The 27,424-nt window shown below is 36.7% G+C and overlaps 1 protein-coding gene and 1 pseudogene across 1 annotated transcript in view; one reads left to right on the plus strand and one right to left on the minus strand.

Annotated features, from left to right (window-relative positions):
* The window catches only part of LOC137391914 (unconventional myosin-Id-like), a 33,882-nt gene extending 8,920 nt beyond the window's left edge, over positions 1-24,962 (plus strand). The window contains exons 10-22 of the mRNA XM_068078471.1: positions 679-793; positions 1,414-1,524; positions 2,201-2,260; positions 3,154-3,299; positions 4,676-4,808; positions 7,057-7,223; positions 9,511-9,715; positions 12,119-12,240; positions 12,465-12,566; positions 16,270-16,417; positions 20,284-20,490; positions 21,141-21,289; positions 24,213-24,962. Of these exons, the coding sequence (XP_067934572.1) occupies positions 679-793; positions 1,414-1,524; positions 2,201-2,260; positions 3,154-3,299; positions 4,676-4,808; positions 7,057-7,223; positions 9,511-9,715; positions 12,119-12,240; positions 12,465-12,566; positions 16,270-16,417; positions 20,284-20,490; positions 21,141-21,289; positions 24,213-24,372 (1,825 nt within the window). The 3' untranslated portion in view covers positions 24,373-24,962. The remainder of the gene's footprint in view (positions 1-678; positions 794-1,413; positions 1,525-2,200; positions 2,261-3,153; positions 3,300-4,675; positions 4,809-7,056; positions 7,224-9,510; positions 9,716-12,118; positions 12,241-12,464; positions 12,567-16,269; positions 16,418-20,283; positions 20,491-21,140; positions 21,290-24,212) is intronic.
* Positions 11,052-11,636, minus strand: LOC137392253 (uncharacterized; annotated as a pseudogene).
* Positions 24,963-27,424: the final 2,462 nt, after the last annotated feature.

Raw genomic sequence — 27,424 nt, forward strand, 5'->3', positions numbered from 1 at the left:
TACCTTACCTATTCTTTCATGTTAGTAAGTGCGATGCTAACATTCCATGTGCCCTGATATACCCTCAGATATCTCTATGGACTAGTGCTGTGCACACATAAGTCATTGTTGGGTAACATTGACACGCCTTTAACTAACTACTGATAACACGAGTTGATATAATACTCATTACTCCCTCTCAATCTCTACCTCCTGTATTACGCATTAGCTGTGCCTCTACTAGTTACTCATTGTTATCAGCAGATACTAGCACATATTCTAGCAGTAACACAAACTGACTGAGAGAATAGTGACTGAGAGAACAACATTCCAAAGACACCTCTGGCTTTTAATGGCTACACCAAAATCAGCCAGTTTTCATGTTGAGAATTCAGTTTTTATACAAACAGATAATGAGTTGATAGGTTACAAAGAGGCAGCTGTTGTGGTTAGTTTTTTGTGCAGTTATTTTCTTAAAGCTTCATCACATGAAAAAAGGGACAATTGATGAAGGTATATCTTAGAGATGCCCAATGTCAATACATGCCTTCCTCGGTATTTGGGCAACTGCCACTGCTGCGTTGTTCTTGGACTCTTGCATTGTTTGGTCTGTTTGAAGAGCTCGTTGGAATACCCTGCAGAGCTCGCTGGAATACCCTGTGAAACCGTGTTCTTCATTTCTTGTTGATTTGTTAACAGCTTTGAGCAGTTCTGCATAAACTACTGCAATGAGAAGTTGCAGCAGCTCTTCATAGAGCTCGTCCTCAAACAAGAGCAGGCCGAGTATACGAAGGAGGGCATTACCTGGGTGCATGTGAGTCAGTGTATATATCTACATAGTGTAGCCGGTATATATCCGCATTATGGCCGACTGTTCATTTCCTCTGGCACATTGTTGCTCAGATGGTAATCATATCCAATCTGTTGAAACCGCCACCGTGTAGGCATGGTGATTCATGCATGAGTCATAACATCAGTGTATAATCTACAATAGAGGCGTCTGTAGGTGTCTGGCCCATTATGTTCTACATGAATTCTCTCATACTACTTTCCGCTTCATGGATCAAACGCTGAATTTTATCCTCAGCTCCGGACTGCAAGCGGTTTGTCATATCATCTGACATATTACATTCTCAACTAACGACCCATCTGAAGTAATAGGGAAAGTCCATGGCCTCATGACCCAATTATAAACTGAATCATTTGTAGAATTATGGGTCCTGATAAGAGGAAGCCAAGTGAATGCTGATATAATATGACTCAGAGATAAATATGTCCGATTTCTGTCCAATATCTGTTAAAATGAAAGATAAGCCATTACAAATTGGGTATTCAGTAGATAATAACTGCAAGTGTTTGTAATATATTCTTTGTATTTGCTGAATGGTGGCGGTGGTTTCCTTGGCATTAGCAGAACTGGTCTGTACCTTGCAGATTGAATACTTCAACAATAAGCCAATCTGTGATCTGGTAGAAAAGCCGCGGCAGGGAATCATGGCCATACTGGATGATGCCTGCTTTGGTGTTGGGCACGTCACTGACCAGGTATGTCAGCACGGAATATGTACTAGTGTTAGCGGCTACAAATATATTGTCAGCCAAGTATTTACCGCTGCAGCTGTTTCATAAATTGGCAAGTTATGTTTGTTGCTGGCTGTTCAGTTTTGCACTAGCTGCTATCAACACTTGAGACCTTTGGTTCCAAATGTTTCACAAGTAGATGTAAAGAAGGTGAAGATGGAAATTGAAACAATAGTATAAAAATATAAGTTATATATGTAATCAATATATATAAATCTCAAAGTCTGTGTGTATGTAGATCAGTTTGTCCAGCTATAGCTATTAAAATATTGGAGTGAAGAATCGCCCATTCGCTAGGCAAATGCCTTACCAATTTAGTTACGCTAGATTGATAGATCCTTCAGGCGATATATGTTGTTGTGTGAATGAAAAGATTCTACCGCTCTCCGTTACGGTGCAACGTTATTCTATGTATTAAGAAGAGCCGTAGATAACGAGCGTACCTAAATTGGTGATTAACAATGTGCCAGGCTAATGGCAAGTGGCAGGCAACTACGTTATAAGCTGATTTTTAATACCTGTGCAACACCGGGCATTCCTCTAGTAATAAAATATATAAGCTAAGTTAGTTTAACAATTATCCTATGCATATTAGACCTTAGAATTCATAAAGTATTGTTATCATTGATTTGTTTTATAGCTATTCCTGGAAGCCATGGACAAGCAGCTGGGCAAGCATGAACATTACAGCAGTAGAGGGGTAGGTAGTACTCTTGTATACATCAGTTGTAGTAGAAGGGTAGGTAGTACTCTTATATACATCAGTTGTAGTAGAGGAGTAGGTAGTACTCTTGTATACATCAGTTGTAGTAGAAGGGTAGGTAGTACTCTTATATTCATCAGTTGTAGTAGAGGGGTAGGTAGTACTCTTATATACATCAGTTGTAGTAGAGGGGTAGGTAGTACTCTTATATACATCAGTTGTAGTAGAGGGGTAGGTAGTACACTTATATACATCAGTTGTAATAGAGGGGTAGGTAGTACTCTTATATACATCAGTTGTAGTAGAGGGGTAGGTAGTACTCTTATATACATCAGTTGTAGTAGAGGGGTAGGTAGTACTCTTATATACATCAGTTGTAATAGAGGGGTAGGTAGTACTCTTATATACATCAGTTGTAGTAGAAGGGTAGGTAGTACTCTTATATACATCAGTTGTAGTAGAGAGGTAGGTAGTACTCTTATATACTTCAGTTGTAGTAGAGAGGTAGGTAGTACTCTTATATACATCAGTTGTAGTAGAGGGGTAGGTAGTACTCTTATATACATCAGTTGTAGTAGAGGGGTGGGTAGTTTTCCTGTATTCACCTATCTGCTACACTTCCTTTCTCAAATATGTCCCTGTAGTATCATCTGTGCCTCAAGCATGTTCCTGTAGTATTACACACCCGCAAGTGCGTGACTGTATTATTATACACCCTCTGACGTGTTAGTGACATTATATGTGACTAGTATATACTACTTATTCACATTTTGAATTAAATTTGTAGTTGTGTCAGTACTTGTTACTCGCCTTCTGCAGTTGCTACTTATTGACTATAAGCAGCCGGTTTGGACATATGTGTCCTTTACTTCACACTCATTTGTTCTTAGACAAAGCGTGCTGACAAAGATCTCGCCCATGGCAGAGACTTCAGGATCAAGCACTACGCAGGAGATGTCAAGTACAGCAATGAGAATTTCATTGCTAAAAACAAGGACACTCTCTTTCAAGATTTCAAGAGATTGATGTTCCAAAGGTAAGTGTGCTGACTCTAGCTTTTACTCTAGTTAATCCCTCTTGGAGTTTTCTCCCCTTTCATCACATGCGCTGATCACACATCATTTCCATCACATTATCTTATAGGAGCTGTTAGGGACCTCATACATTCGTTATTTTAGTAAATCACGATGCTAGGTGTTATAACTACATCTCCATTTATTTGATGCCTTTTAAAATATAATCCACTTTTGTGTACTCAATTAAAATATTGGATGTCGATATTCAAAGCATAGTAATTTGTTGACGATATTTAAAAGATGTGTAAAAATTCAAAAGTATATTTGCTGTGAAAAATTTTATTCAGAAACGACCGTTTAGTGCTCTAGGGCAGTTGTTTATTGATCTACTTTTGTCATTAGTTCAAAATATTCATAAGAAACGGAATGTTCAATATAAAGGTGTTGGTTACCCAGTACAAGTGACTACAGCCAATTTTTACCACAAATTAACAACCACCTAACATAATCGATATATTTTCTAAGACATGACAACACCTCGTCTTGGCCCAAGTTTTTCAACTCTGCGCATGAAGTTTCCCAAAGGCCGGAGGTTGAGTTTAGTCGTGATCATTGACAGTTTTCTCTCTTGAAGCTTTTGTTAAAGATAAACTTTCAATAGATGTTATCAGAAAGTATCAGTGTTTTTCTATCATTAGCAATTGCTTTTGCTATTTCAGGTGATCTGATTGCCAGGATGTTTTAAGATTAAAATCGACAAAACTTAAACCAGATTAAAACGCTCATAAGAAATATGTGCAAAATGTCATCACTAGTTGCGATCGTTGTCATTGTTGATGTCGGCTATTGTGTTGAGGTCGCAGTATTACATGTCTCTAATCTGTCAATCTCTTTGCCACTATCGACATCATAATTGCACTTTCGCTTGATTTGAGCGTTTTAGTCAATTCAGCTGCGATCAAGTTTTGCCAATTTCAATCTTTGGAGGACAATTATTGGATGTTCTTTATGTCTATATTGTCCCTCACCTGTGTTTTAGTGTCTATATTGTCTCTTACCTGTGTGTTAGTGTCTATATTGTCCCTCACCCGTGTGTTAGTGTCTATATTGTCCCTCACCCGTGTGTTAGTGTCTATATTGTCCCTCACCCGTGTGTTAGTGTCTATATTGTCCCTCACCCGTGTGTTAGTGTCTATATTGTCCCTCACCTGTGTTTTAGTGTCTATATTGCCCCTTACCTGTGTGTTAGTGTCTATATTGTCCCTCACCCGTGTGTTAGTGTCTATATTGTCCCTCACCTGTGTTTTAGTGTCTATATTGTCCCTTACCTGTGTTCTAGTGTCTATATTGTCCCTCACCCGTGTGTTAGTGACTATTTTGAAGAATATAATTGTAGCTCTAACCACGTACTGAATGAGATGTTTCCCGACGGTGAGAAGCACGTGTCAGAAGTTACAAAGAGACCAGAGAGTGCTGGCACCCACTTCAAAAACTCTATCATAGCCCTTGTGGATAACCTCGCGACCAAGGTAATACAATTGTCTTTCTGCTTAGTTACATAAAATAATACAGAATTGCATACTTTGGTAAACTTGTAAATGAAATAGAGTTGATGGTGCAGTCATGTGAGACTTGAAGTTGTAATCCCAACTGAGATATAGAATGGCTGAACTTTGAATCAAACGGAGGAAATCTTATCTTCTTTTTTGTACTTTTACTTGTTGTACTTGTACTTTACGTATTAAGCTAGGGCTTTAAATGCCCTTTTAACTTGAAAAGAATTCATCTCAAACACAATCAAGCGTTTATATGTACACCACAGAAATGTTTCATATTTGTTGAGCTATTTTAAAAAGTGTCAAGTTGACAAGAAATGATGACTGACTTCAAATCTTCTTCTGACTTGATCATCTCGAACTATACTGCCATATACTGACTTTTCAGTGTGTTTACAGTTTAGAATGATCACAGTTGCTATGGAGCTTGGTACGAATATTTTCACATTAGTTGTTAATTCTTATCAATATTTTAAAATCTCATGATTTGTCAACACTCTCAGACCAAAGAGTCTAAATAAAAACTTTTTTTTCAAATGAAAAGTTAACAAATACCGTCAAACCACTATTTGAACACCATGACACTTTATTTTTCAACCCTCCTTATAGTGGCGGTAGAATAGAGGTGGCTTTCCATTAGAGGCTGGCATTCTATTTTTCAAATAGCTCATCGGAATTTTGGAAAGATAAATTTAACGCTTTTATAATCAAAGCGAGTGTCGCCTATATTTTGCACTCTCCTTTGGGCGGAACGACGTTAATTCTTTTGTGTGCAATAAATCTGCTAACCTATCTCTAATTTTTTAAAGACTTCTAAATTTTCTATATATATGTATATATAAATATCAAAGTTTGTCATCTCTCTGTTGTTCCCTGTCTGTCTGTCTGTCCAGCTGTCTGTCTGTCCAGCTATAGCTATTAAAATCTAGGAATGAAAGGTCCGCTTTGTGCTGGATTTGAACTCACGACGATTGCAACCGCAAGTTTGAAAGCTTTCTTACCATTACATCGCTCTTACCATATACTGTATACCCTTTTCCTGATTGTACATGCTAAATTAATTACATATTAATTAATACATTGTGCTCACGAGTTACGATGCCCCTGTGATAAGACTTTCTCGCCTTAATTTATGAAACTTGATGCTTTTTCGTCCTCCTCATGCTAGGGCAAATTTGTTTTCCGTCATATGATATCACCAAAAAATGTTCTCGAAATTAAAATTTGTACTGCACGTAGTACATTGTAATGTTACATTTCCTTGCAGATCATAACCACTAAATGCCCTAAAGTTACTGTAGGTAACTATAGTGACTAAGGTTCACATATTGTAAGCTAATAAAACTATTTAAATTGATAATTGTTCATAACTCGACCTGAGAAGTGTGCCATGTATTAAAAGAATGTGAGCAGATACCATAGTTCTGTGCTGATACTGAATCTGGTGTCTGGCTAGACTGAAGCTTTAAATATTCTTGTATATTCAGATATGTATATACATGTAGTTATGGTATTTACTACTTCTACTCCTGTTATTTAAGTCATCCAACATGTCTTGGAGGTTTAAAGTTATAAAGTACGGATAAAACCTGATTGCAGTAATTGGCTAAAAGGTAATAGCAGTTAGAGCAGTTATACCGGTAGCAAACTTGTTCAATTTATGTATGTAAAGTTTGGTATGTTTTGCAAAGGCTTTGAACAACCCACTGTGATGATTAGTGTGCATCAAGTATCTCAAATGTGCATATTTTGACCAATCCAAACTATTGGGTATTAATGAAACTGCAAAATGATGTGAATCATTTTAGGTTATTATATTTAAGACTCACTATTGTACCATACCTTAATTGCGACCAAATCATGCAGAAGCAATAATTTAAAATTTACTGTTGGAGTCATCAAGTAAAAAAGTCGAAGATTCCACCAAACCTAAATTCGCTGTTAGTTTAACTACTTCCAGTGCAAATGTGTTGCTTACAAGAGCCATAGTATAAGCTAATCGCATAGCCATTTACTTTAAAAACCAACTTGATGGGCTGATTTCATAAGTTTACCAATCTAGTTCTGGCACTAACTCATAATACAATTACATGTACTCTGCTAATGGTGGTAAGTTCTGTTTTTTTACTATCTCCTCTCTTTCCACTTCCCGTCACTTCAACTATTTTTTTATAGTTATTTATTCATAAAAGTACGCGCATGTAAATTTTGTGTGTTGCAGACCCCTCACTATGTACGCTGTATCAAACCAAATGAGATAAAGTCACCCAATTCCTTTAATGAGGAGAGGATTCGCCATCAAATAGCTTATCTCGGGCTCCTTGAGAATGTCAAGGTCAGAAGAGCTGGCTTTGCTTACAGGATGCCTTATGACAGATTCCTTGCAAGGTACTTTATTCAATATTAGTGCTGATGTTCACTTATTTTCTGAGGGAGCATTCAATCTGGTCTCTCTCTCTCTGTATGCTGTATGATTTCTTTTAACTTTCTCTGCTATAGCTGACTTGTAAAAATTTCACAAATAAGAACCATCATCTAACAACCAGATACTGTGTGCTGTTGCTTGTGATTTTGATAAGTTTAGGATGTATGACAAATAGTTGCTTACACTCACTAAAAGACCTGTTCATTGTTAGGAAAGCTTTTGTTAATTAATAATTCAATTAAAAAAGGTCAACCAGGTAATACTAAAGTAGAAGGGTTGGGTTGTTATGGTAAACTTACATGTGCTAGAATAACTCTACTACCTGATTTGATATTTGGTAAAAAGTGAGCTTACTCTTCAAAGTGTTTGGAATCATTGAGTGTAATTGATGAAACCTTGAAGGGATGTTATCACTTGTGCCAGTCAACTCGCCCTTAGCCTGCGTAGTAGCAAGTATCTCTGCTGTCATATATTAGGAATCTGCCTAAACTTTATACACATATATTCCACACACATCGCCTTTCTATTGGCAGCTACAGCGGTCAATAGTTGTTCGTGATCGCATTTTATTTGATGATAGCTAATTCGTAGGGCACCAACTAGCTAATGCCTTGCCATTTTTGAGCATCAGTTACAATCAGCTCAAGTGACCTTTATTTAATATTTTTGAGCAACATTGAGTATTGGATGTGCTAGTGTACATATGATGTTATGTGTGTTTCTGTGTGTCACTTGGCTTGTAGTCCTTGTTTGTCTTGTATAATTCTCAAATTTACTACCAACTGATCATAAAAATATTAGGTGCTTGTTCATACTCATTCTCTATAAAAAGGCATATTTAAAGTATATAAAGTCATTCTTACCTATAAAAGAGATCTAAATGTTGGTTGGTTGCCGATGTTATAAAATATGTGGGGAAATGTGGAAACACAGCTAATGAAGCAAATCTAATTTTTTCAATTTTCCTCATAAAACCAAATCTCTAAATTCCAATACATAAGTGTGTACTGCACTCATCCTATGTTGAAAAACTCTACAATCGTAAGACTTGTATACCCTGAGATTAAGCCAAGAGTGATGTGATCCTTAACCAATATCCTGGAAAGTGCTAGCTCATTCGTACAGCTTCTAGATCATCTACCATATAGTAGTATATTGACAGTCAGTATCAGCTACTTCATCATCTACCATATAGTAGTATATTGACAGTCAGTATCAGCTACTTCATCATCTACCGTATAGTAGTATATTGACAGTCAGTATCAGCTACTTCATCATCTACCATATATTAGTATATTGACAGTCAGTATCAGCTACTTCATCATCTACCATATAGTAGTATATTGGCAGTCAGTATCAGCTACTTCATCATCTACCATATAGTAGTCTATTGACAGTCAGTATCAGCTACTTCATCATCTACCATATAGTAGTATATTGCCAGTCAGTATATGCTACTTCATCATCTACCATATATTAGCATACTGACATTCAGTATATGGTTGCTTATTTATGTGCTAGATTGGTCCATTCGTTTATCAATTAAAACTCTGCGCGCATGATTTACTAATTTTTAATTTCATAATTGTGCTCTTCAGTTCGAGCGTCATTAGTGGAGCATTATTAGAAGCCCTGACTTGTCATATCTTACATGTATGTTATGAAAATGCAAGCAGCTATAGGCAAGACATTATCTAGTCCTTGAGTTATCATTACTAAGAGTGTATCATACTCTGTAAACTATCTTTAAATTTATTGTGGAGGTAATGGCTATTCTCTTTTATATTATTACTCTTTGTTCTCTATGATGTGTAAATAGATCAAATATGCGTAATATTGAACTATCAGAGGAAGCAGGTCAAATCTATTGAAAGTAAATATTTAATAATTATTGACTTCAAATTTTATTCCACTCAAAGCAGACCCATTTGGTCTCTGATAACTATCACTGTCTACACTACTCTTCTTGCTGTCTATACTCTCTACTGTATACACTCTACTGTATACACTCTACTGTATACACTCTACTGTATACACTCTGCTGTATACACTCTACTGTATACTCTCTACTGTATACACTCTACTGTATACCCTACTCTGTATCACGCATACCACTCTTTTATGTCTGCATACCACTCTTTTATGTCTACGAAGTACTCAGTCACCTATAATACGCTGTGTGCTCTGTACTAGTCTTTGCCATTAATAAAACTTTGTGTATTTACTAATTACTGACTATCGAATTACAAGGTATAAGATGCTGAGTCCGGACACTTGGCCCACATTCCATGGAGATCCAAGGGAGGGTTGTCGTATCATCCTCACAAAGGAAGGTTTCCTCGATGACGTGCAGTATGGAAATACTAAGCTCTTTATCAAGACTCCGCAGACAGTCTTCACTCTAGAATCACATCGAGCCAGTCGAATTCCTCCCATAGTCGTATTCTTACAAAGGGTAAACCTATCCTACTGTTTAATTTATTGTTTCTCTCTCAGTGCAGCATTGCTGTTACATATTACAACATATGCAGCTTATAACATATGTAGCTTATAACATAGTATAACATATGCAACTTATAACATATTATAATATATGTAGCTTATAACATATGCAAATTATAACATATTATAACATATGTAGCTTATAACATTATAACATATGCAGTTTATAACATGTTTTAGATGCTGAGATATAATAATATATATAATAGTACAATAATGCTAAGGTCTGTGTTCCTAAATAGTAATGATGATAATAATGATAAAGTGATTATAGAATGCCAAAATAGCTTCATTTATTCAACTACTAGTATATAAATATATACACGTTATAATAATTATGAAAAAATTTACATGCTCTTCGTAATATCATACAACGTGGTATCAAGTATAGTTTATATCTTTTCATCATGTCATAACTAGAGATCTGACTGAAGCTTGAGATTTTTAGCATCGTTCTTGGCACATAAACCATGACTACATAGCTAGGAGTTATTCATCTATGCCTATTCATCATCCTGTTATATCAGAATAATCTATAGAGTGTTGTTATATTATTCGGTGAACTTATGTGCAAAATATTCTCATTTATTGTTGAGATTTTGGTGGTTTTTGGATTTTGAGTTTCCAAAGGAAATATCGCGTAAATCCCTCTATTTTATTGTAACTCAAGTCCATGCTGGTCTAGCACGTTTTCTTTAAAAATGTATGTGAATATTTTACCTTTTCATCAACTGGGCCTCTTCGGTTTCACTGAAGATGTGTGTATGAAGATGTGTGTATACTAGACGTGTGTATAAAAATGTGTGTATACTAGACGTGTGTATAAAAATGTGTGTATACTAGACGTGTGTATAAAGATGTGTGTATACTAGACGTGTGTATAAAGATGTGTATATACTAGACGTGTGTATAAAGATGTGTGTATACTAGACGTGTGTATAAAGATGTGTGTATACTAGACGTGTGTATAAAGATGTGTGTGTACTAGATGTGTGTATAAAGATGTGTGTATACTAGACGTGTGTATGAAGATGTGTGTATACTAGATGTGTGTATAAAGATGTGTGTATACTAGACGTGTGTATAAAGATGTGTGTATACTAGACGTGTGTATAAAGATGTGTGTATACTAGATGTGTGTATAAAGATGTGTGTATACTAGACGTGTGTATGAAGATGTGTGTATACTAGATGTGTGTATAAAGATGTGTGTATACTAGATGTGTGTATACTAGACGTGTGTATGAAGATGTGTGTATACTAGACGTGTGTATAAAGATGTGTGTATACTAGGCGTGTGTATAAAGATGTGTGTATACTAGACGTGTGTATAAAGATGTGTGTATACTAGATGTGTGTATAAAGATGTGTGTATACTAGACGTGTGTATGAAGATGTGTGTATACTAGATGTGTGTATAAAGATGTGTGTATACTAGACGTGTGTATAAAGATGTGTGTATACTAGACGTGTGTATAAAGATGTGTGTATACTAGACGTGTGTATAAAGATGTGTGTATACTAGACGTGTGTATAAAGATGTGTGTATACTAGACGTGTGTATGAAGATGTGTGTATACTAGATGTGTGTATAAAGATGTGTGTATACTAGACGTGTGTATAAAGATGTGTGTATACTAGACGTGTGTATAAAGATGTGTGTATACTAGATGTGTGTATAAAGATGTGTGTATACTAGATGTGTGTATGAAGATGTGTGTATACTAGACGTGTGTATAAAGATGTGTGTATACTAGACGTGTGTATAAAGATGTGTGTATACTAGACGTGTGTATAAAGATGTGTGTATACTAGACGTGTGTATAAAGATGTGTGTATACTAGATGTGTGTATACTAGCTGATAATCCAGCATATTTAGCCAGCCTCTTAACCGATAAATTTAAAAAAAATGTATGTTTTTACATAACTACAAATGCTTTAAAAAATTAAGTAAGTTGCTTTTTGAACTTTTTCAATTTGCAAATGCTTGATCGGTTGCAACAATCAATTAGAGTCGATCAAGTGCTTCTCTATTTTTTCTTGCGGAACAAGCTAGCGTGTGTCGATAACCAACAAACATGAGGAACGTATTTGTTCATGTGATATCAATCAGCAGTGTAGGTCGGCCAGCATGCTTATTTGTGAAGTCAGTCACAAACATTGGCTGAACATTAACAGATCACCAACTAGTGTACTTGTTCAAAAAAGCACTGTACTTGGAGCTTTAGATGGAAAAATTAGGCCGTCCTAATTCATATTATTTCTCATTCTTTTGCGTAAATACTCGAATATTTCTTTTTCAACTACTCGGCTTGTTGGCATTAAAGAGCTGAATAACCTCCGGTGCATTTGTAGTACTGGAGAGGAGGACTGGCTCGGCGGTTGGTCGCCAAGATGAAGGCAGTTCGAGTTATTGTTGCCCGATTCAGGCAGTACAAGCTGAGACGTTACTTGTTAAATCTGGTTGACATGCTCAAGTGAGTCGAGTCCACTCAGTGTACAAGGGCTTTGTTGTCCCCATAGCGAAAAGAACCTTGGCGTAACTTACAGCTGTTTGTCAAATAGGTTGTCCACTTGCAACGCTATCTCTACTTCATCGCATCTCACTTGTTATACATTCAGTGAAGATCAAATATTGTCGGTGACTTTGTTGAATGGTAGACCGAGGCTGACCTGTCCTCAAGGTTGCTGTGTTGTTTAGGGGAGCTAAGTCTATGAGAGATTATGGAAAGAGTCTCCAGTGGCCTAAACCACCCGCCATTTTGACTGCTTTCATAGAAGAGCTAGCCCGAGCCTATCGCATGTGAGTGTAACTTCTACAGTATCTCCTACTGCTGTTCCAGCTCTTGTTTCTTCAAATGCTAGAGAATACACAAGTTGACTGACCTTTCAGTTATGTCTGGATATAGTTTTTGGTGTCATCGAAAAGAAAATCAATTTCAACCTGGTATATGCAAATTCCGTAGCACTTACAACTTAGCGCAACCATTTTTGATTCAACAAATTATTGATGAAGAGCAATGTGTAGCGGTTTTTTGATAACTTTTTTGGCTTTGGCAGCTTTTATCTTCTACAAGTTTTTATACGATGGCCAAACATTAGTGTCACATTGCGGAGAAGGAAACACGGGCATGTGATATGGAATGTGATTGCAACATAGTAAAAGTTACTAATGTCGTCATATCTACCGGATAGATAGCAAACATCGATGCTTCTGGTGAACAACTACAGTAAATCAAATATACAGTCAAACATGGATAACTCGAACTTCAAGGGACCGAGCAAAAGTGTTCGAATTATCAGAGCGTTCAAGTTATCAGAGCACTGTCACAAGTCCATATATTTACTTATTTATTAGTAGATACATGTACATATACAAACTATAATATAAATCAAAAGCACAAATGGCTTGTTTCAAATTAAATGCTTCTAATGTAAAGTTTAAAACATTTTCATGAAAAAGTATAGAGATTTTTCTATCACTTGAGATTGGTTTGTTGTTTGAGGTGATGTTATTGCCAGGACGTTTTTCAGATTGACATTGGCAAAACTTGATCGTTGTTGAAATGCTCAAAAGAAAAGACATTTTTTTCTTTTGGGGTTTTATCCTCGATCAATTTTGCCGTTTTTTCTTGAAGTTTATGCAGATTACCTTACTTTACCTGGGATTCGTTAAGAGCAACACTCCGAGGCAGTTCAATTAGAAGTTTTACGAGGTTTTACGGTACATTCTATATCACTCACGCTTTTTTAATAGATACTTATTGAATGTACAAATTGGATGCTGAATCAGAACCACAGAATACAATTGTATTGTATTCTGTGTTTAGGTCAAACGATGAATAGTTTTTTGTAGCTCAGACAACGTATACGTTTAATTACAACAATTTTTAAGACGTTTTAAACATTCAACATTCCGACGTTGATTCAACACGGAATCAACGTTGGAAAACTATTCATCACGGGCTAGCCGGGTCACGCACTCAAGGATTTTCGCCACGCACTTACAAAACAAAAACAACATGCGATTTTTGTTTTGTATGTGCGTGGCGAAAATCCTTGTGCGCGTGACCCGGCTAGCCCGTGCTATTCATCGTATCGCAGTATAAATCAAATTTCACCAAACTTTTAGAAAAGTCATTGACAAAAATATTTTGCCGATGGTGGTAATAACGACGCTTATGAATTACGAAAAGATGAAGTTTACCTCTATGGCTTTGAATAAAGTGATTTTCTAAAGCGATAACAACCGTTTCGGTAGCCGTTGGGCAAAAAAACAGTTCGAATTAACAGTGTTGAGTTCGAGTTATCTATAGCAATTTATCATTACGTGGGAACGGACCAAAGAAAATGTTCGAATTAACCATGTGTTCGAGCTATCCGTGGACGAGTTATCCATGTTTGACTGTATACATCTCCATCATGTATTTTCAGGATCAGTGGCCATATTGAAATCCTAAGCATATATTTGCCAGCAACATTTAGCGTATATAAATGGGACTATTACCAAGTATTGATTTGGAATTAATCTAGTCTTTTTATTTAATTGAAATATTTAGCTCTGCTCTTGCTGGGCCCTGATAAAAGATGAAGTTGTATGTTTCATTAAATTAGCTCCGATGTCGCAATCCATCAGAACAAATAAGTCCTAAAATTAACGCCGATGATAACAAGTGTCGAATTTATCTAAAGCGCTTCTTTCTAAACTATCATTAATACGGCTGCACAACAATGACCAGCATTTGTTCATCTTGTTAAACTATCATTAATACGGGTGCACAACAATGACCAGCATTTGTTCCTCTTGTTAAACTATCATTAATACGGATGCATAACAATGACCAGCATTTGTTCCTCTTGTTAAACTATCATTAATACGGCTGCACAACAATGACCAGCATATGTTCCTCTTGTTAAACTATCATTAATACGGATGCATAACAATGACCAGCATTTGTTCCTCTTGTTAAACTATCATTAATACGGGTGCACAACAATGACCAGCATTTGTTTCTCTTGTTAAACTATTATTAATACGGCTGCACAACAATGACCAGCATTTGTTCCTCTTGTTAAACTATCATTAATACGGATGCACAACAATGACCAGCATTTGTTCCTCTTGTTAAACTATCATTAATACGGCTGCACAACAATGACCAGCATTTGTTCCTCTTGTTAAACTATCATTAATACGGATGCACAACAATGACCAGCATTTGTTCCTCTTGTTAAACTATCATTAATACGGGTGCACAACAATGACCAGCATTTGTTCCTCTTGTTAAACTATCATTTATACGGCTGCACAACAATGACCAGCATTTGTTCCTCTTGTTAAACTATCATTAATACGGATGCACAACAATGACCAGCATTTGTTCCTCTTGTTAAACTATCATTAATACGGATGCACAACAATGACCAGCATTTGTTCCTCTTGTTAAACTATCATTAATACGGATGCACAACAATGACCAGCATTTGTTCCTCTTGTTAATCTATCATTAATACGAGCGCACAACAAGACCAGCATTTGTTCCTCTTGTTAAACTATCATTAATACGGCTGCACAACAATGACCAGCATTTGTTCCTCTTGTTAAACTATCATTAATACGGCTGCACAACAATGACCAGCATTTGTTCCTCTTGTTAAACTATCATTAATACGGCTGCACAACAATGACCAGCATTTGTTCCTCTTGTTAAACTATCATTAATACTGGTGCACAACAATGACCAGCATTTGTTCCTCTTGTTAAACTATCATTAATACGGATGCACAACAATGACCAGCATTTGTTCCTCTTGTTAAACTATCATTTATACGGCTGCACAACAATGACCAGCATTTGTTCCTCTTGTTAAACTATCATTAATACTGGTGCACAACAATGACCAGCATTTGTTCCTCTTGTTAAACTATCATTAATACGGCTGCACAACAATGACCAGCATTTGTTCCTCTTGTTAAACTATCATTAATACGGATGCACAACAATGACCAGCATTTGTTCCTCTTGTTAAACTATCATTAATACGGGTGCACAACAATGACCAGCATTTGTTCCTCTTGTTAAACTATCATTTATACGGCTGCACAACAATGACCAGCATTTGTTCCTCTTGTTAAACTATCATTAATACGGCTGCACAACAATGACCAGCATTTGTTCCTCTTGTTAAACTATCATTAATACGGCTGCACAACAATGACCGGCATTTGCTCACAGTGAACTAAGGATATTATTTTTCCAGTTTTGTTGTCAATAATTTGGGAAATGTTTTAGCACAATTGCAATCTTCCTACATTTCAACGTGATCTTATTGGTTAAAGTGTTAGCTTAGTATCTTGTTTCTTCAAAAACTCTGTTTCAGCGCAAACAATTAAATTGTACTCAAATTTATGTTACTCACAATCAAGTGTTTGAAACAATCAGCACCTTGGATACATAATCGATCAAATCCTACAAAACAATCCTTGATTGATAAATTGCTGTGTAGATGGAGAGCGAGGATGATATTGAGCCGTGTGAGCAAGTCAGATTGGCCTATGCTCAGACTGAAGGTGGCTGCAGCTGAGGAGCTTATGGGAAAGAGGAAGGAATGGGGCCAGTCACGGCGTATCTGGAAAGGAAACTATTTGGCAGGAGTGAGTCAACTTGAGTCTGCCCTTTTTGCTGATTTGCTTACTGTCCCTCTCGTCGTGTAATTTAAATGTTCCTTTACTTTCTAACACAAAATTGCCAGCAGTAAAAATAGCCCTTAACATGTCTGATGCTCCGTGACCTTTAGTCGAGAGGCATGACGACACCGTCCACGCTTGTAGCTAGTTTCATATGACTCATCATTTGGAGTCGTGTTCCTCTGTATGTGTCATATTTAAAGCTAGTCAGACTTATTCCAACACATTTCTTGAAGTAATTCACTGGAATATCAGCGCTAGGTTTAGTTACATTGTACATGTTCTATTCATAAAAGTCATCAATTCCTCATTTTTGCGAGAGGCTCAGCTTGAGTTAATTTGCATACTGTAACAATTTACTGGTAGTCTGTGTCCAATCCGATAACAAGTAAGGCAGTTTGTATCTCCTTACTCGCGAAGCTGGTTCCTGAGACCTTAGTTTGTTAGTTTAATTGCTGACTAAGGAGTTTCATATTGATACAAGTTGAGATGGAAGATATGAGTTATCCTTCCATGTTCACGTTAGAATAACTATTACCTTTACCTTTTTGAACGTTTTCTTGCTGCACTGCTGTTTAGAATTGTGTATCATGTTCCATTCCAAAGTTCATATTTGGTAAGCTCAAGATATAATAAAATACAGCATGTATTAACAATATAAAGATGTGTCAACTAGACTGAAATATAACATACAAAATGGGACTCTATTTTATTGTTGTGTCCAATGATAATTCAAGCTTGACATACAGGTCCCCCTATAGATTCTGGGTCAACAGGTTAATTGAAGTCCATCACTCTTTATATTCAGATAACAACAGAGATAATAAGAATAAAACTTTTCTTGTAAAACCTGGAGGTGGAAAGCAAAGCTATGTATTTTTAAGGATTGTGATTGGCTATACGCAGGTACAAATGGTTTGAATACAAATTAAACCTTTGCATGCGCAAATTTAAAAACGGCAAGAATTGCATCTGGAATGTCAAGCCTAGAGATAATCTAGTATATGCAAAAGTTACTGTACAAAAAAGGGAAGAGTAGTTGAATGGAGTTGGTAACTGTTCGTAGATTACTCGGACAGGAAACTGGAAAACATTTGGAGTGCACATAGTTTAGTACTCAGTCTCACAAGTATTCAGTGCATGATAGAGCTATTTTCACTTAATCCAGAATAATGGGAACCCAATAAATGTTTTTAATCATGAAATGTTCTAGTCATGATTTGGCAATTCCCAACATTTTAAATAAATATGTCACCATTATTGCATAAACTCAGAGCATTTCAATTCAGTTCACAAACATAAATAAAGTTTATTATTTGAAGCTGTTTTGCCACAGTATTGGTGCACGTGCATCAGTAGTTACTAGTAGTACTTCTAGTTCTGGTTTGGTATAACCCTCACACATCGAGCCATATCGAGACTGTCTGTGTTATCTCAGACGACATTTTTATCTAGCTATAAGTGTTAGCAGTATTTATTAACACATATAAACAACTCAATGTAGTTCTTGTCACTTTGGGTATCCTACAAAACGCTTTTGCATGCTATTTTTGACAGATTTTCGACTTTCTATGTTTTTTTAGAGTTTGCACGTTTCTTCGTTTTACACTGATGTTTTACACCGATGTTTGTAAAGTTTTGCTGTCCGTTATATAGTCTTCTCTATGCACAATGTATTAATAATTGCAACAATTTTTTATTGTCTCAATCTGTATTACACTCCGACAATAACCCAGTCCTTACCATATGACTCGCTATCTACATTTGACATTTTATTAATTTGGATATCGATAAGACCTTGATTTGTTTAGTCTAATCAGCTGAAATTGAATAAGAGATTATTAGCTAGTGTACGCAGGGCTTCAATAAATTATAACAGTGTGATATATGGGCATAATGAACATGCTAACAATCGTTATCAGGTTTGTAAGCAATGGATTAGCAGTGAAATAGGAATAAATTTGTTTTGTAAATTTGTTTAATTCAAAGTTAAATAGTGTCAATCTAATGCGCTAAGTCGGGAAAAATTATCAGTTGTCTGAATTCACAGGAACTTGGAATTAAATTACAGTAAACTCTACATAGAAATCTCATTACGTGTCAAAGGTCAAGGTCAAAGGTAGCGCAAGACTTAACATTGCAAACCCAAAAGTGGTTTTTTAAATATTCACATCTCAATCTTGTCTGGCGCAGGTGCGTCTCTTCATAGATGGGGCTACAAGCCACTGCAAAGTCTTTGGACACTTGCGCAGTATACTAACTGCTATACAGAATTATTTTAAAATTGGATGCTGAAGGTTCTGATCTTGTGATGCCAAAACTGTCAAGTCTTGTTATTAGTGATAAAATATGTTTCTTACATTAATATATCGAGTTAAAAGGACAGTTCTTAGAATGGACGCTAATCACCTCCTCTGCGAATAAACTCAAATTACCAATATTACCAAATTTTCTATAGCGAAAGCCATGTTAGCAGTCCATCGCGATAGGAAAAAGGCAATATGTTGACACCAGCAACTCTCTATAAACTACTGCGGATTACTAATCTGGGTTACTAATCCGGGTTACTAATCCAGGGTAAATATGATATTCAAAGCTAATAACGGTGATATCTATCAAAAGACTACACTATTGTCTGCTACAATCTCATGCATGCTGATAGATGGTGGATATTAGTACTTTATCAGTTGGCATAGCTGGTCAAATGCAGGACACTTCTCTTCAGAACTTGTAACAAACTTCACTTGTACAAACTTGTATCTCACATTCTGTAGATATGGTCAAGAGCCTCTACAATGCATTGCGTTAAACTGCTTTTCAAAAACTCTAACATAACTGGCATTGAACAACCTTCTTGCATTTCACAATATTAACCATCTTTGCTCCGTAAAATAAATATTTAAAGCAATCTTGTCATGTCATTATGCAAGCTCACCTAAAACTATTTTTAATGATTTGTTGTAATTTGATATTGTTGCCTCTTCACATAAATGGATAAAATCAATAGTTTGGCAGCTGATGGATTAAAGGTTTATCCACTATGATCTCTAATTTTGCTACTATGTTTTTTGTGGTCAGAAACTGCTGCCATGAGCTATTCACATTTGTAGATGTACTAACAATTACTTGCAAATGCTTTTATGACTTTGTAAGGAAGCTTAGTATGTTGAAATAATTTGGAGTTGTTTTCTCATTAGTGCAATCAAATTTTTACATAAAAAGTTCATTTGCTGCGAGCTATTAAAGCAAGTATTCCTATAAAAAAGACACTGTGTTTTGTGTAGTTCATTCCAATGTCCAAAATATTAATGGAAATGGTAATTATATTTAGCATGAAAACAAAAGCATCATATAAAACCTTATTAAAAATAAACTAAAGGTGCAAAAGAAAATTAATGAAGTAATTATAATAATTGATAGAGAGATGGATTTAGTATTACTTTACTGCATAGACACAAGAACTGAGACGTGAATTCATCAATGCGTAAGTTAGGAAGCAAAGGTGGTGATAGGCTAGTGTTGGTGTCATTTAAAACTCGGCTTATATTTTTAGATGCTAAATTAAATCAGCCATTTCTGTTCTCCATTTACAAAATCGTGATGCTTAGAAAAATAGGAAATTACTCCAGGTATTAAATGAAAAATTCAGAATTTTCACACATGTTGGAGATTGTCGTAATTATAAGTAGAGGTTGGACCATACTGCTTTCTGCCAGTATTATTGCATACAAATTATAATACCCTGGTAGTGTGTATATTAACTGGTTTGGAAGATAGCACCGCTGCTTAATTACGACTCTCCAATTCTGCACACTTTGGCTGAAATATTGTAGGATGGAAACTTCAATGCTATAGTCGACGGACTTCGGAGGAAGGATGGTTTCAGCACGATAGTATTCTCTAGTAGAATTCTGAAAGTCAACAAAGGCAACTCAAACTCAAATCGTGCCCTTCTCATCACTGACAGTTTTATATACAAACTTGATCCTGGCAAAGCCTCTAAGTACAAAGTGATGGCAAAGGGCATACCTGTAGTCAATGTATGTGATATATATCTGTAGTCAATGTATGTGCGTACCTGTAGTCAATGTATGTGATATACCTGTAGTCAATGTGTTCATATACCTGTAGTCAATGTATGTGATGTACCTGTAGTCAATGTAGGTAATATACCTATAGTCAATGTAGGCGATATCCCTGTAGTCAATGTAGGTGATATACCTGTAGTCAATGTAGGTGCTATACCTGTAGTCAATGTAGGTGATATACCTGTAGTCAATGTGTTCATATACCTGTAGTCAATGTATGTGATGTACCTGTAGTCAATGTAGGTAATATACCTGTAGTCAATGTAGGTGATATACCTGTAGTCAATGTAGGTGATATACCTGTAGTCAATGTAGGTGATATACCTGTAGTCAATGTAGGTGATATACCTGTAGTCAATGTAGGTGATATACCTGTAGTCAATGTATGTGGTTCTTCCTGTAGCTATCGTAGGCGTGAATGGTATTCCTCTCGTCAGTGTAGTGTTCATCTCAAAACTGTATTTGTATCAACCAAAGAACCCCTTACGACCTGCAGTTATATTTGCTAATTTGCTGATGATGCTCTTTGGTTGCTCTACTAGAGTGGTTGGTATGTGGTAAGCTAGTAGCACGGATGTGCAGCTATAGATATGCACTTGTAGGTAACAAGCGTCAGTGTGACTGCCAATGTAGACCAACTGGCGATTATCCACCTGGATGGAGGAAATGATCTTGTATTTTCGCTGACTAATGACAAAGGGGAGGACAGAGTTGGTGAACTCGTAGGAACCCTCAACAGTCTCTGGCAGAGGTAAAACGCTTATTGTTACGCGTGTCTTCTGGGAAACACTGTGTCTTAGTGGCTTGCTCTTGCTTTATTCAGATAAAACGGATTCTACTGATGCAGTTCACTCTATTACTTTTAAAGTAGTTATTTCATATACAGTGGAACCTCGGTTTTCGAACGACTCGCAGTTCGAACAAATCAGAGTCCGAACAAAAAATTCGAGAAATTCTTGCTTCGTAGTTCGAACAAAAATCGGAGTTTGAACGCCGGTACGACGCGTGAGTGCGTACGTTAGGGTAGGATGCTGAGCGGCGTACGGGTGTAGATCGCTCTCTCTGTGACCAACTGTTGTCGCATTGTCCGAGATTAAACAAATGTGTAGCAAATGGGCCGAGTTACAGAATTTCATCGAACTCCACCACCCCGATAAAACTGCAGCCACCAGAGTCATCAATGACTTTAACGACATTATCATGAACCACTTCTGAAAAGTGCTAAAAAGAAGGCAGAAGCAAGTGTCATTGGATAGATATTTTAAGAGAAAAGAACATCCTGTAGCCAAGCAAAAAATCCTATTCATAATTCTTTTCTTTATCCTTTTTTTTAATTTTTACACGTTCATGTTAGCGTAATCTTTCGTATGGAAGATTACGACAACGCGAACGTACGATTAGCCTGGGTTACATTTATGTTTGTTATTTGTGTCTTTGCCATTTTGCTTAACATTTTCTGAGATATACATTGCTTTTTATGTGTTGGTCAGCATTTTAATGTGCAATTTCATGCATAAAATAATGTATAAAATACTAAAAAGGTAAACATTCAGGGTGTTGGAACAGATTAAAACTTATATATATTAATTCTAATTGGAAAACCTGTTTCGGATCTCAAACAACTCGGTTTTCAACCAACCTCCTGGAACGGATTGTGTTCGAGAACCGAGGTTCCACTGTAGTAAACATTTACTTATGTACTGGAATTCCTTGTTTTTGTCTATTCTTGGCATTAAAGCTGTCAGTTGGGCAGCAGGTATTTATGAAGTTGTCCAATTATTATTTTTAATATAGGCACAGATCTTGTATACAAATTCTTTCACCTTTTCATAGAGTAGATGCCAAGGAAAATGTTGCATGATCGCCTTCAGTTTTTGTTAAGACTTGCAACAGAATTGAAATGGTCTTCAACTTTCTTTGAATTTCTTTCTTTGGCATTCTTCAGCAGGCTTGGTGAAAATTGTTCTGGATTTTTTTTTGTCAAGTCGCAACCTTTCAGTTATTGTTTTACAAAAGTGTTTTACAGATCAAAATCTTCATCTTAAGTATTCTATAGTTGTACTAGTCTCATAAGCGAGTATTCTAGCCGACTGTCAAAAATATGTTAGGATGCTGCAACTAACCTTGTGAACCAGTGGCAGCAGTGACAATTATTAATATTATTTGCCTTAATATCAGTGTTACAATGAAACATATGATGCAGTTCAACGATTGCAGCTGTTACCCAGTATTACACTCTGTTCACAGTCCCTGTCTAGACTCGCACACCATCATCACAAAAGTTCATGCGCTTCACTTTTCCCCCTTACTTTTTCTAGTCCTACACATGTATGTGTGTATTAACATTTTATTATTACCTACGCTATGCCGTGTCTGCTGCTGATTATTGTGTGCTGTATTGTCATCCCAGCTAAACTCGCTAGTCAATATTGATCTGCCCTAACATCCTTATCCAAGTTGAAATTCAAGTGCAGCCTCAAGGATTGGATTATAATTACTAGGAAGCTTCTTGTCTATGGAGTGTAGCTCTCTATCTCGAGAGGCATTTCAATCAATAGTTGGTGTATACTCATTGTACACACGCTTTCTTCTAATCTCCAATCCTCTGCTGTCTCCTATCATCACTTGCTTATCATACAGTGTACCACAGCCTACTCACAGTTATACAGTGTACCACAGTCTACTCATAGTTAGTTATACAATGTACCACAGTCTACTCATAGTTAGTTATACAATGTACCACAGCCTACTCATAGTTAGTTATACAATGTACCACAGCCTACTCATAGTTAGTTATACAATGTACCACAGCCTACTCATAGTTAGTTATACAATGTACCACAGCCTACTCATAGTTAGTTATACAATGTACCACAGTCTACTCATAGTTAGTTATACAATGTACCGCAGTCTACTCATAGTTAGTTATACAATGTACCACAGTCTACTCATAGTTAGTTATACAATGTACCACAGCCTACTCATAGTTAGTTATACAATGTACCACAGCCTACTCATAGTTAGTTATACAATGTACCACAGCCTACTCATAGTTAGTTATACAATGTACCACAGCCTACTCATAGTTAGTTATACAATGTACCACAGCCTACTCATAGTTAGTTATACAATGTACCACAGCCTACTTATAATTAGTTATACAATGTACCACAGCCTACTCATAGTTAGTTATACAATGTACCACAGCCTACTCATAGTTATACAATGTACCACAGCCTACTCATAGTTAGTTATACAATGTACCACAGCCTACTCATAGTTAGTTATACAATGTACCACAGTCTACTCATAGTTAGTTATACAATGTACCACAGTCTACTCATAGTTAGTTATACAATGTACCACAGCCTACTCATAGTTAGTTATACAATGTACCACAGCCTACTCATAGTTATACAATGTACCACAGTCTACTCATAGTTAGTTATACAATGTACCACAGTCTACTCATAGTTAGTTATACAATGTACCACAGCCTACTCATAGTTAGTTATACAATGTACCACAGTCTACTCATAGTTAGTTATACAATGTACCACAGTCTTCTCATAGTTAGTTATACAATGTACCACAGCTTCTCTATAATGTTTTCTCATTGACATGTCAATAATCGATCGCGCTTTATTAACTGTTTGAACTTGTTTGGACTGCAGGAAACAGCGAAGGAATCTTCGTGTAAGAATTGCTGACAAGCTGACGTGCATGCTTGGTAATAAATCACGGTGTGTTCTCGTTCAACCTGGAATTGGAGGCAATAGTCGGGTGGCTTTTAAAAAGGGTAACACGCAGGGCGAACTTATCCTGTCAGCCTGAGGCTAAAATGGGGGCTCTTCTCTTACCTTCACTCCCCTTCACTACACTTCCTGACACAGATTAGTGTCACTGCTGACTTACGGCAGCATCTCTTTCTCTTTTTTTATATACTTCCAGCAAGCTTTGCAGGGCTCTGCAATGCACATTTATGTTCTATTAAATAGGCTACCCTAGACAGCTCCTATAATCCTCTGGTACAATCGTTCCTGGATTTACTTGAAGTAATCTATACTAGTCATTCTACACAAATTATTGGCACAAATGTTTGAGCAGTTCCATTACAGCCCTCAGCATCATCTGTGATCTAAGACTTTTGCTGATCACTTACTAGCTGTTCATTGTGATAGAAGTTTTAAATATATATTATTACTAACAGCTTTTCTTTGATAACAACTTTCCCATCTTTACATTACATTTTTAATTTTATACAGACTGGATATTAGGCTACTTATTGTTATATTCCTCATTTCCGAGCTGAATTTTTTAGCTACTGAAATTTCCTATATTTATACAGACCACATCCTTATTATTTTTATTATTGTTTTATAAGATCTTTAAATAGAAAATATACATCACATGCTTTGAACAGATTGTCACTCTCTAATCTGTCTTCATATTAATACGCTAGCTTGTTAAACCAACTACAGGACCTACACTGTCTCAAGGCAGCTCAGTAGCAGCCATTGTCAAAGTTGATAAATGTCTCCAGAAACCAACAAGGTAACTTTATATGGGCTTTACTGGCAAGGGGCTTCACTGGCAAGGGGTGTATGTGCAAGGGGCTTCACTGGCAAGCGGTATATTTGTCAGGGGCTTCACTAACAAGGGGTGTATGTGCAAGGGGCTTCACTGGCAAGAGGTGTATGTGCAAGGGTCTTCACTGGCAAGGGGTGTATGTGCAAGGGCTTCACTGGCAAGGGGTGTATGTGCAAGGGCTTCACTGGCAAGGGGTGTATGTGCAAGGGGCTTCACTGGCGAGGGGTGTATGTGCAAGGGGCTTCACTGGCATGGAGTATATGAGCAATATAGGCAGCGTAGCTCAAGCTGACCCTAAATTTTATTCAACTGTTACAGTGTGTCTTACGGATTCAATGTTGGAATTTAGCAAGAAATAAAATGTTGATCTCTAGCATATAGTAAATATAGTCTACAGTATATTGATTTAAACAGTAGGCTATATTTAGTTGAGTCATCCACCATATCACTGTTGTGATGACAGCTTGTTAGTTGATGTTAGACAGTGACAAGGTGCCCCATGGGAACCTATGGACCTTTCGTACATGTAGTTTAGCCAAAAACAATAAGCCAGTAGAATGGCTCATGATATAAGTTCCTCAGTGCTGGCATTGCACTAGTTACAATCCAATGCCAATACTCTAGCTGTAATACTACAACTATGATAGTCTAACCATAATACCATATCTTGTATAATCTGGATATCATTCTTTAGCTATCATAAGCTAGCTATAATACTCTAGCTACAATACTCTAGCTACAATACTCTAGCTATAATACTCTTGCTATAATACTCTAGCTGTAACACTTTAGCTATAATGCTCTAATATATGTGTACAGAGACAAAATCTAGTTTATTAAAGCTGTATACGAAGCCTTTTAAAACCTGCTGATACGCAGCAGGTTTTACCACGAGCTTTTCAAGTCTACTCAGAATCATTTCTTGAATTAACTTCACCATGAAAGCTCGTGTTCGGCTGCATCTCGTTTCCCAGTTTTACATTTAGCAAATGTATCGAGGCATTGAGGTCAATGACAGGTTAACATGACAGAATCAAAGACGGGAACTACGTCTTGTAAATAACATTGTCCACTTACACCTGTTGATGTAGCAAAGAGCGAAGGCAAAATTTTAAAATTATTATGTACTGTACCAAGATAATTTGAGTACAACTACATGTATATATCTATCCGCAATAAAAGTTAAGTTAAATCCGCTATGCAATCTAGTGGAGTAAGTAATAACAACACTATTGTGATGTACTGTTTCACAACACTTCTATTTTATGTAGACTTCTCTTCAATTTGTTTGTTCTGATGGTAAAATGCTCCAAAAATTGTCATTTAGATAGCTCTGATATAAAAAAACTTATTTTGAAGGATTTTATCTTCTATCCTTACAACTCACCTCAGCCTTTAATAGAACTTCTATCGCCTTGCACTGCCAACATTCAAAGTAATAGCAAACTATTCTAGGTATTCAACATTAATAATAGATATGTTGTTCATATTTCTATTTGTTTTATAGAAAATTGCTTTATTACATTATAGTTTAGTTTGGACTGCGTATTATTTTTCTTGCCAATGGTGATATAAAGTGAAGGTTTGGCATCGTAATATTCAGGTACAAGTAGCTAGGTTTGTCACGCAATTGGGTTTGCTGATGTCAATCTCGGCTCACTCAGTTTACTGCTTACTTGCCATTATCAGACAGGTGACAGTTGGTGTGTGCTTACTTGCCTTGACCAGACCGGTGACAGCTGGTGTGTGCTTACTTGCCATGATCAGACAGGTGACGATTGGTGTGTGCTTACTTGCAATGATCAGACAGGTGACAGTTGGTGTGTGCTTACTTGCCTTGATCAGACCAGTGACAGTTGGCGTGTGCTTACTTGCCTTGATCAGACCGGTGACAGTTGGTGTGTGCTTACTTGCCTTGATCAGACCGGTGACAGTTGGTGTGTGCTTACTTGCCATGATCAGACAGGTGACTATTAATGTGTGCTTACTTGCCATGATCAGATCGGCGACAGTTCCTGGTGCTTACTTGCCATGATCAGACAGATGACTATTGGTGTTAGAAGCAAATGAGACTCTCTCAAATCTGGTTTTTGATGGTGGGGTTTTTGAAGTTGGTGTGTGCTTACTTGCCTTGATCAGACCGGTGACAGTTGGTGTGTGCTTACTTGCCATGATCAGACAGATGACTATTGGTGTGAGAAGCAAATGAGACCCACTCAAATCTGGTTTTTGCCACATTCTCCTACTACCTGTATTTATTGATTTTTGGCTTGTATACTTTCAAGGCATCGGTATG

The sequence above is a fragment of the Watersipora subatra genome, chromosome 3 (genome assembly GCF_963576615.1).
Source record: "Watersipora subatra chromosome 3, tzWatSuba1.1, whole genome shotgun sequence".
NCBI lineage: Eukaryota > Metazoa > Bryozoa > Gymnolaemata > Cheilostomatida > Watersiporidae > Watersipora > Watersipora subatra.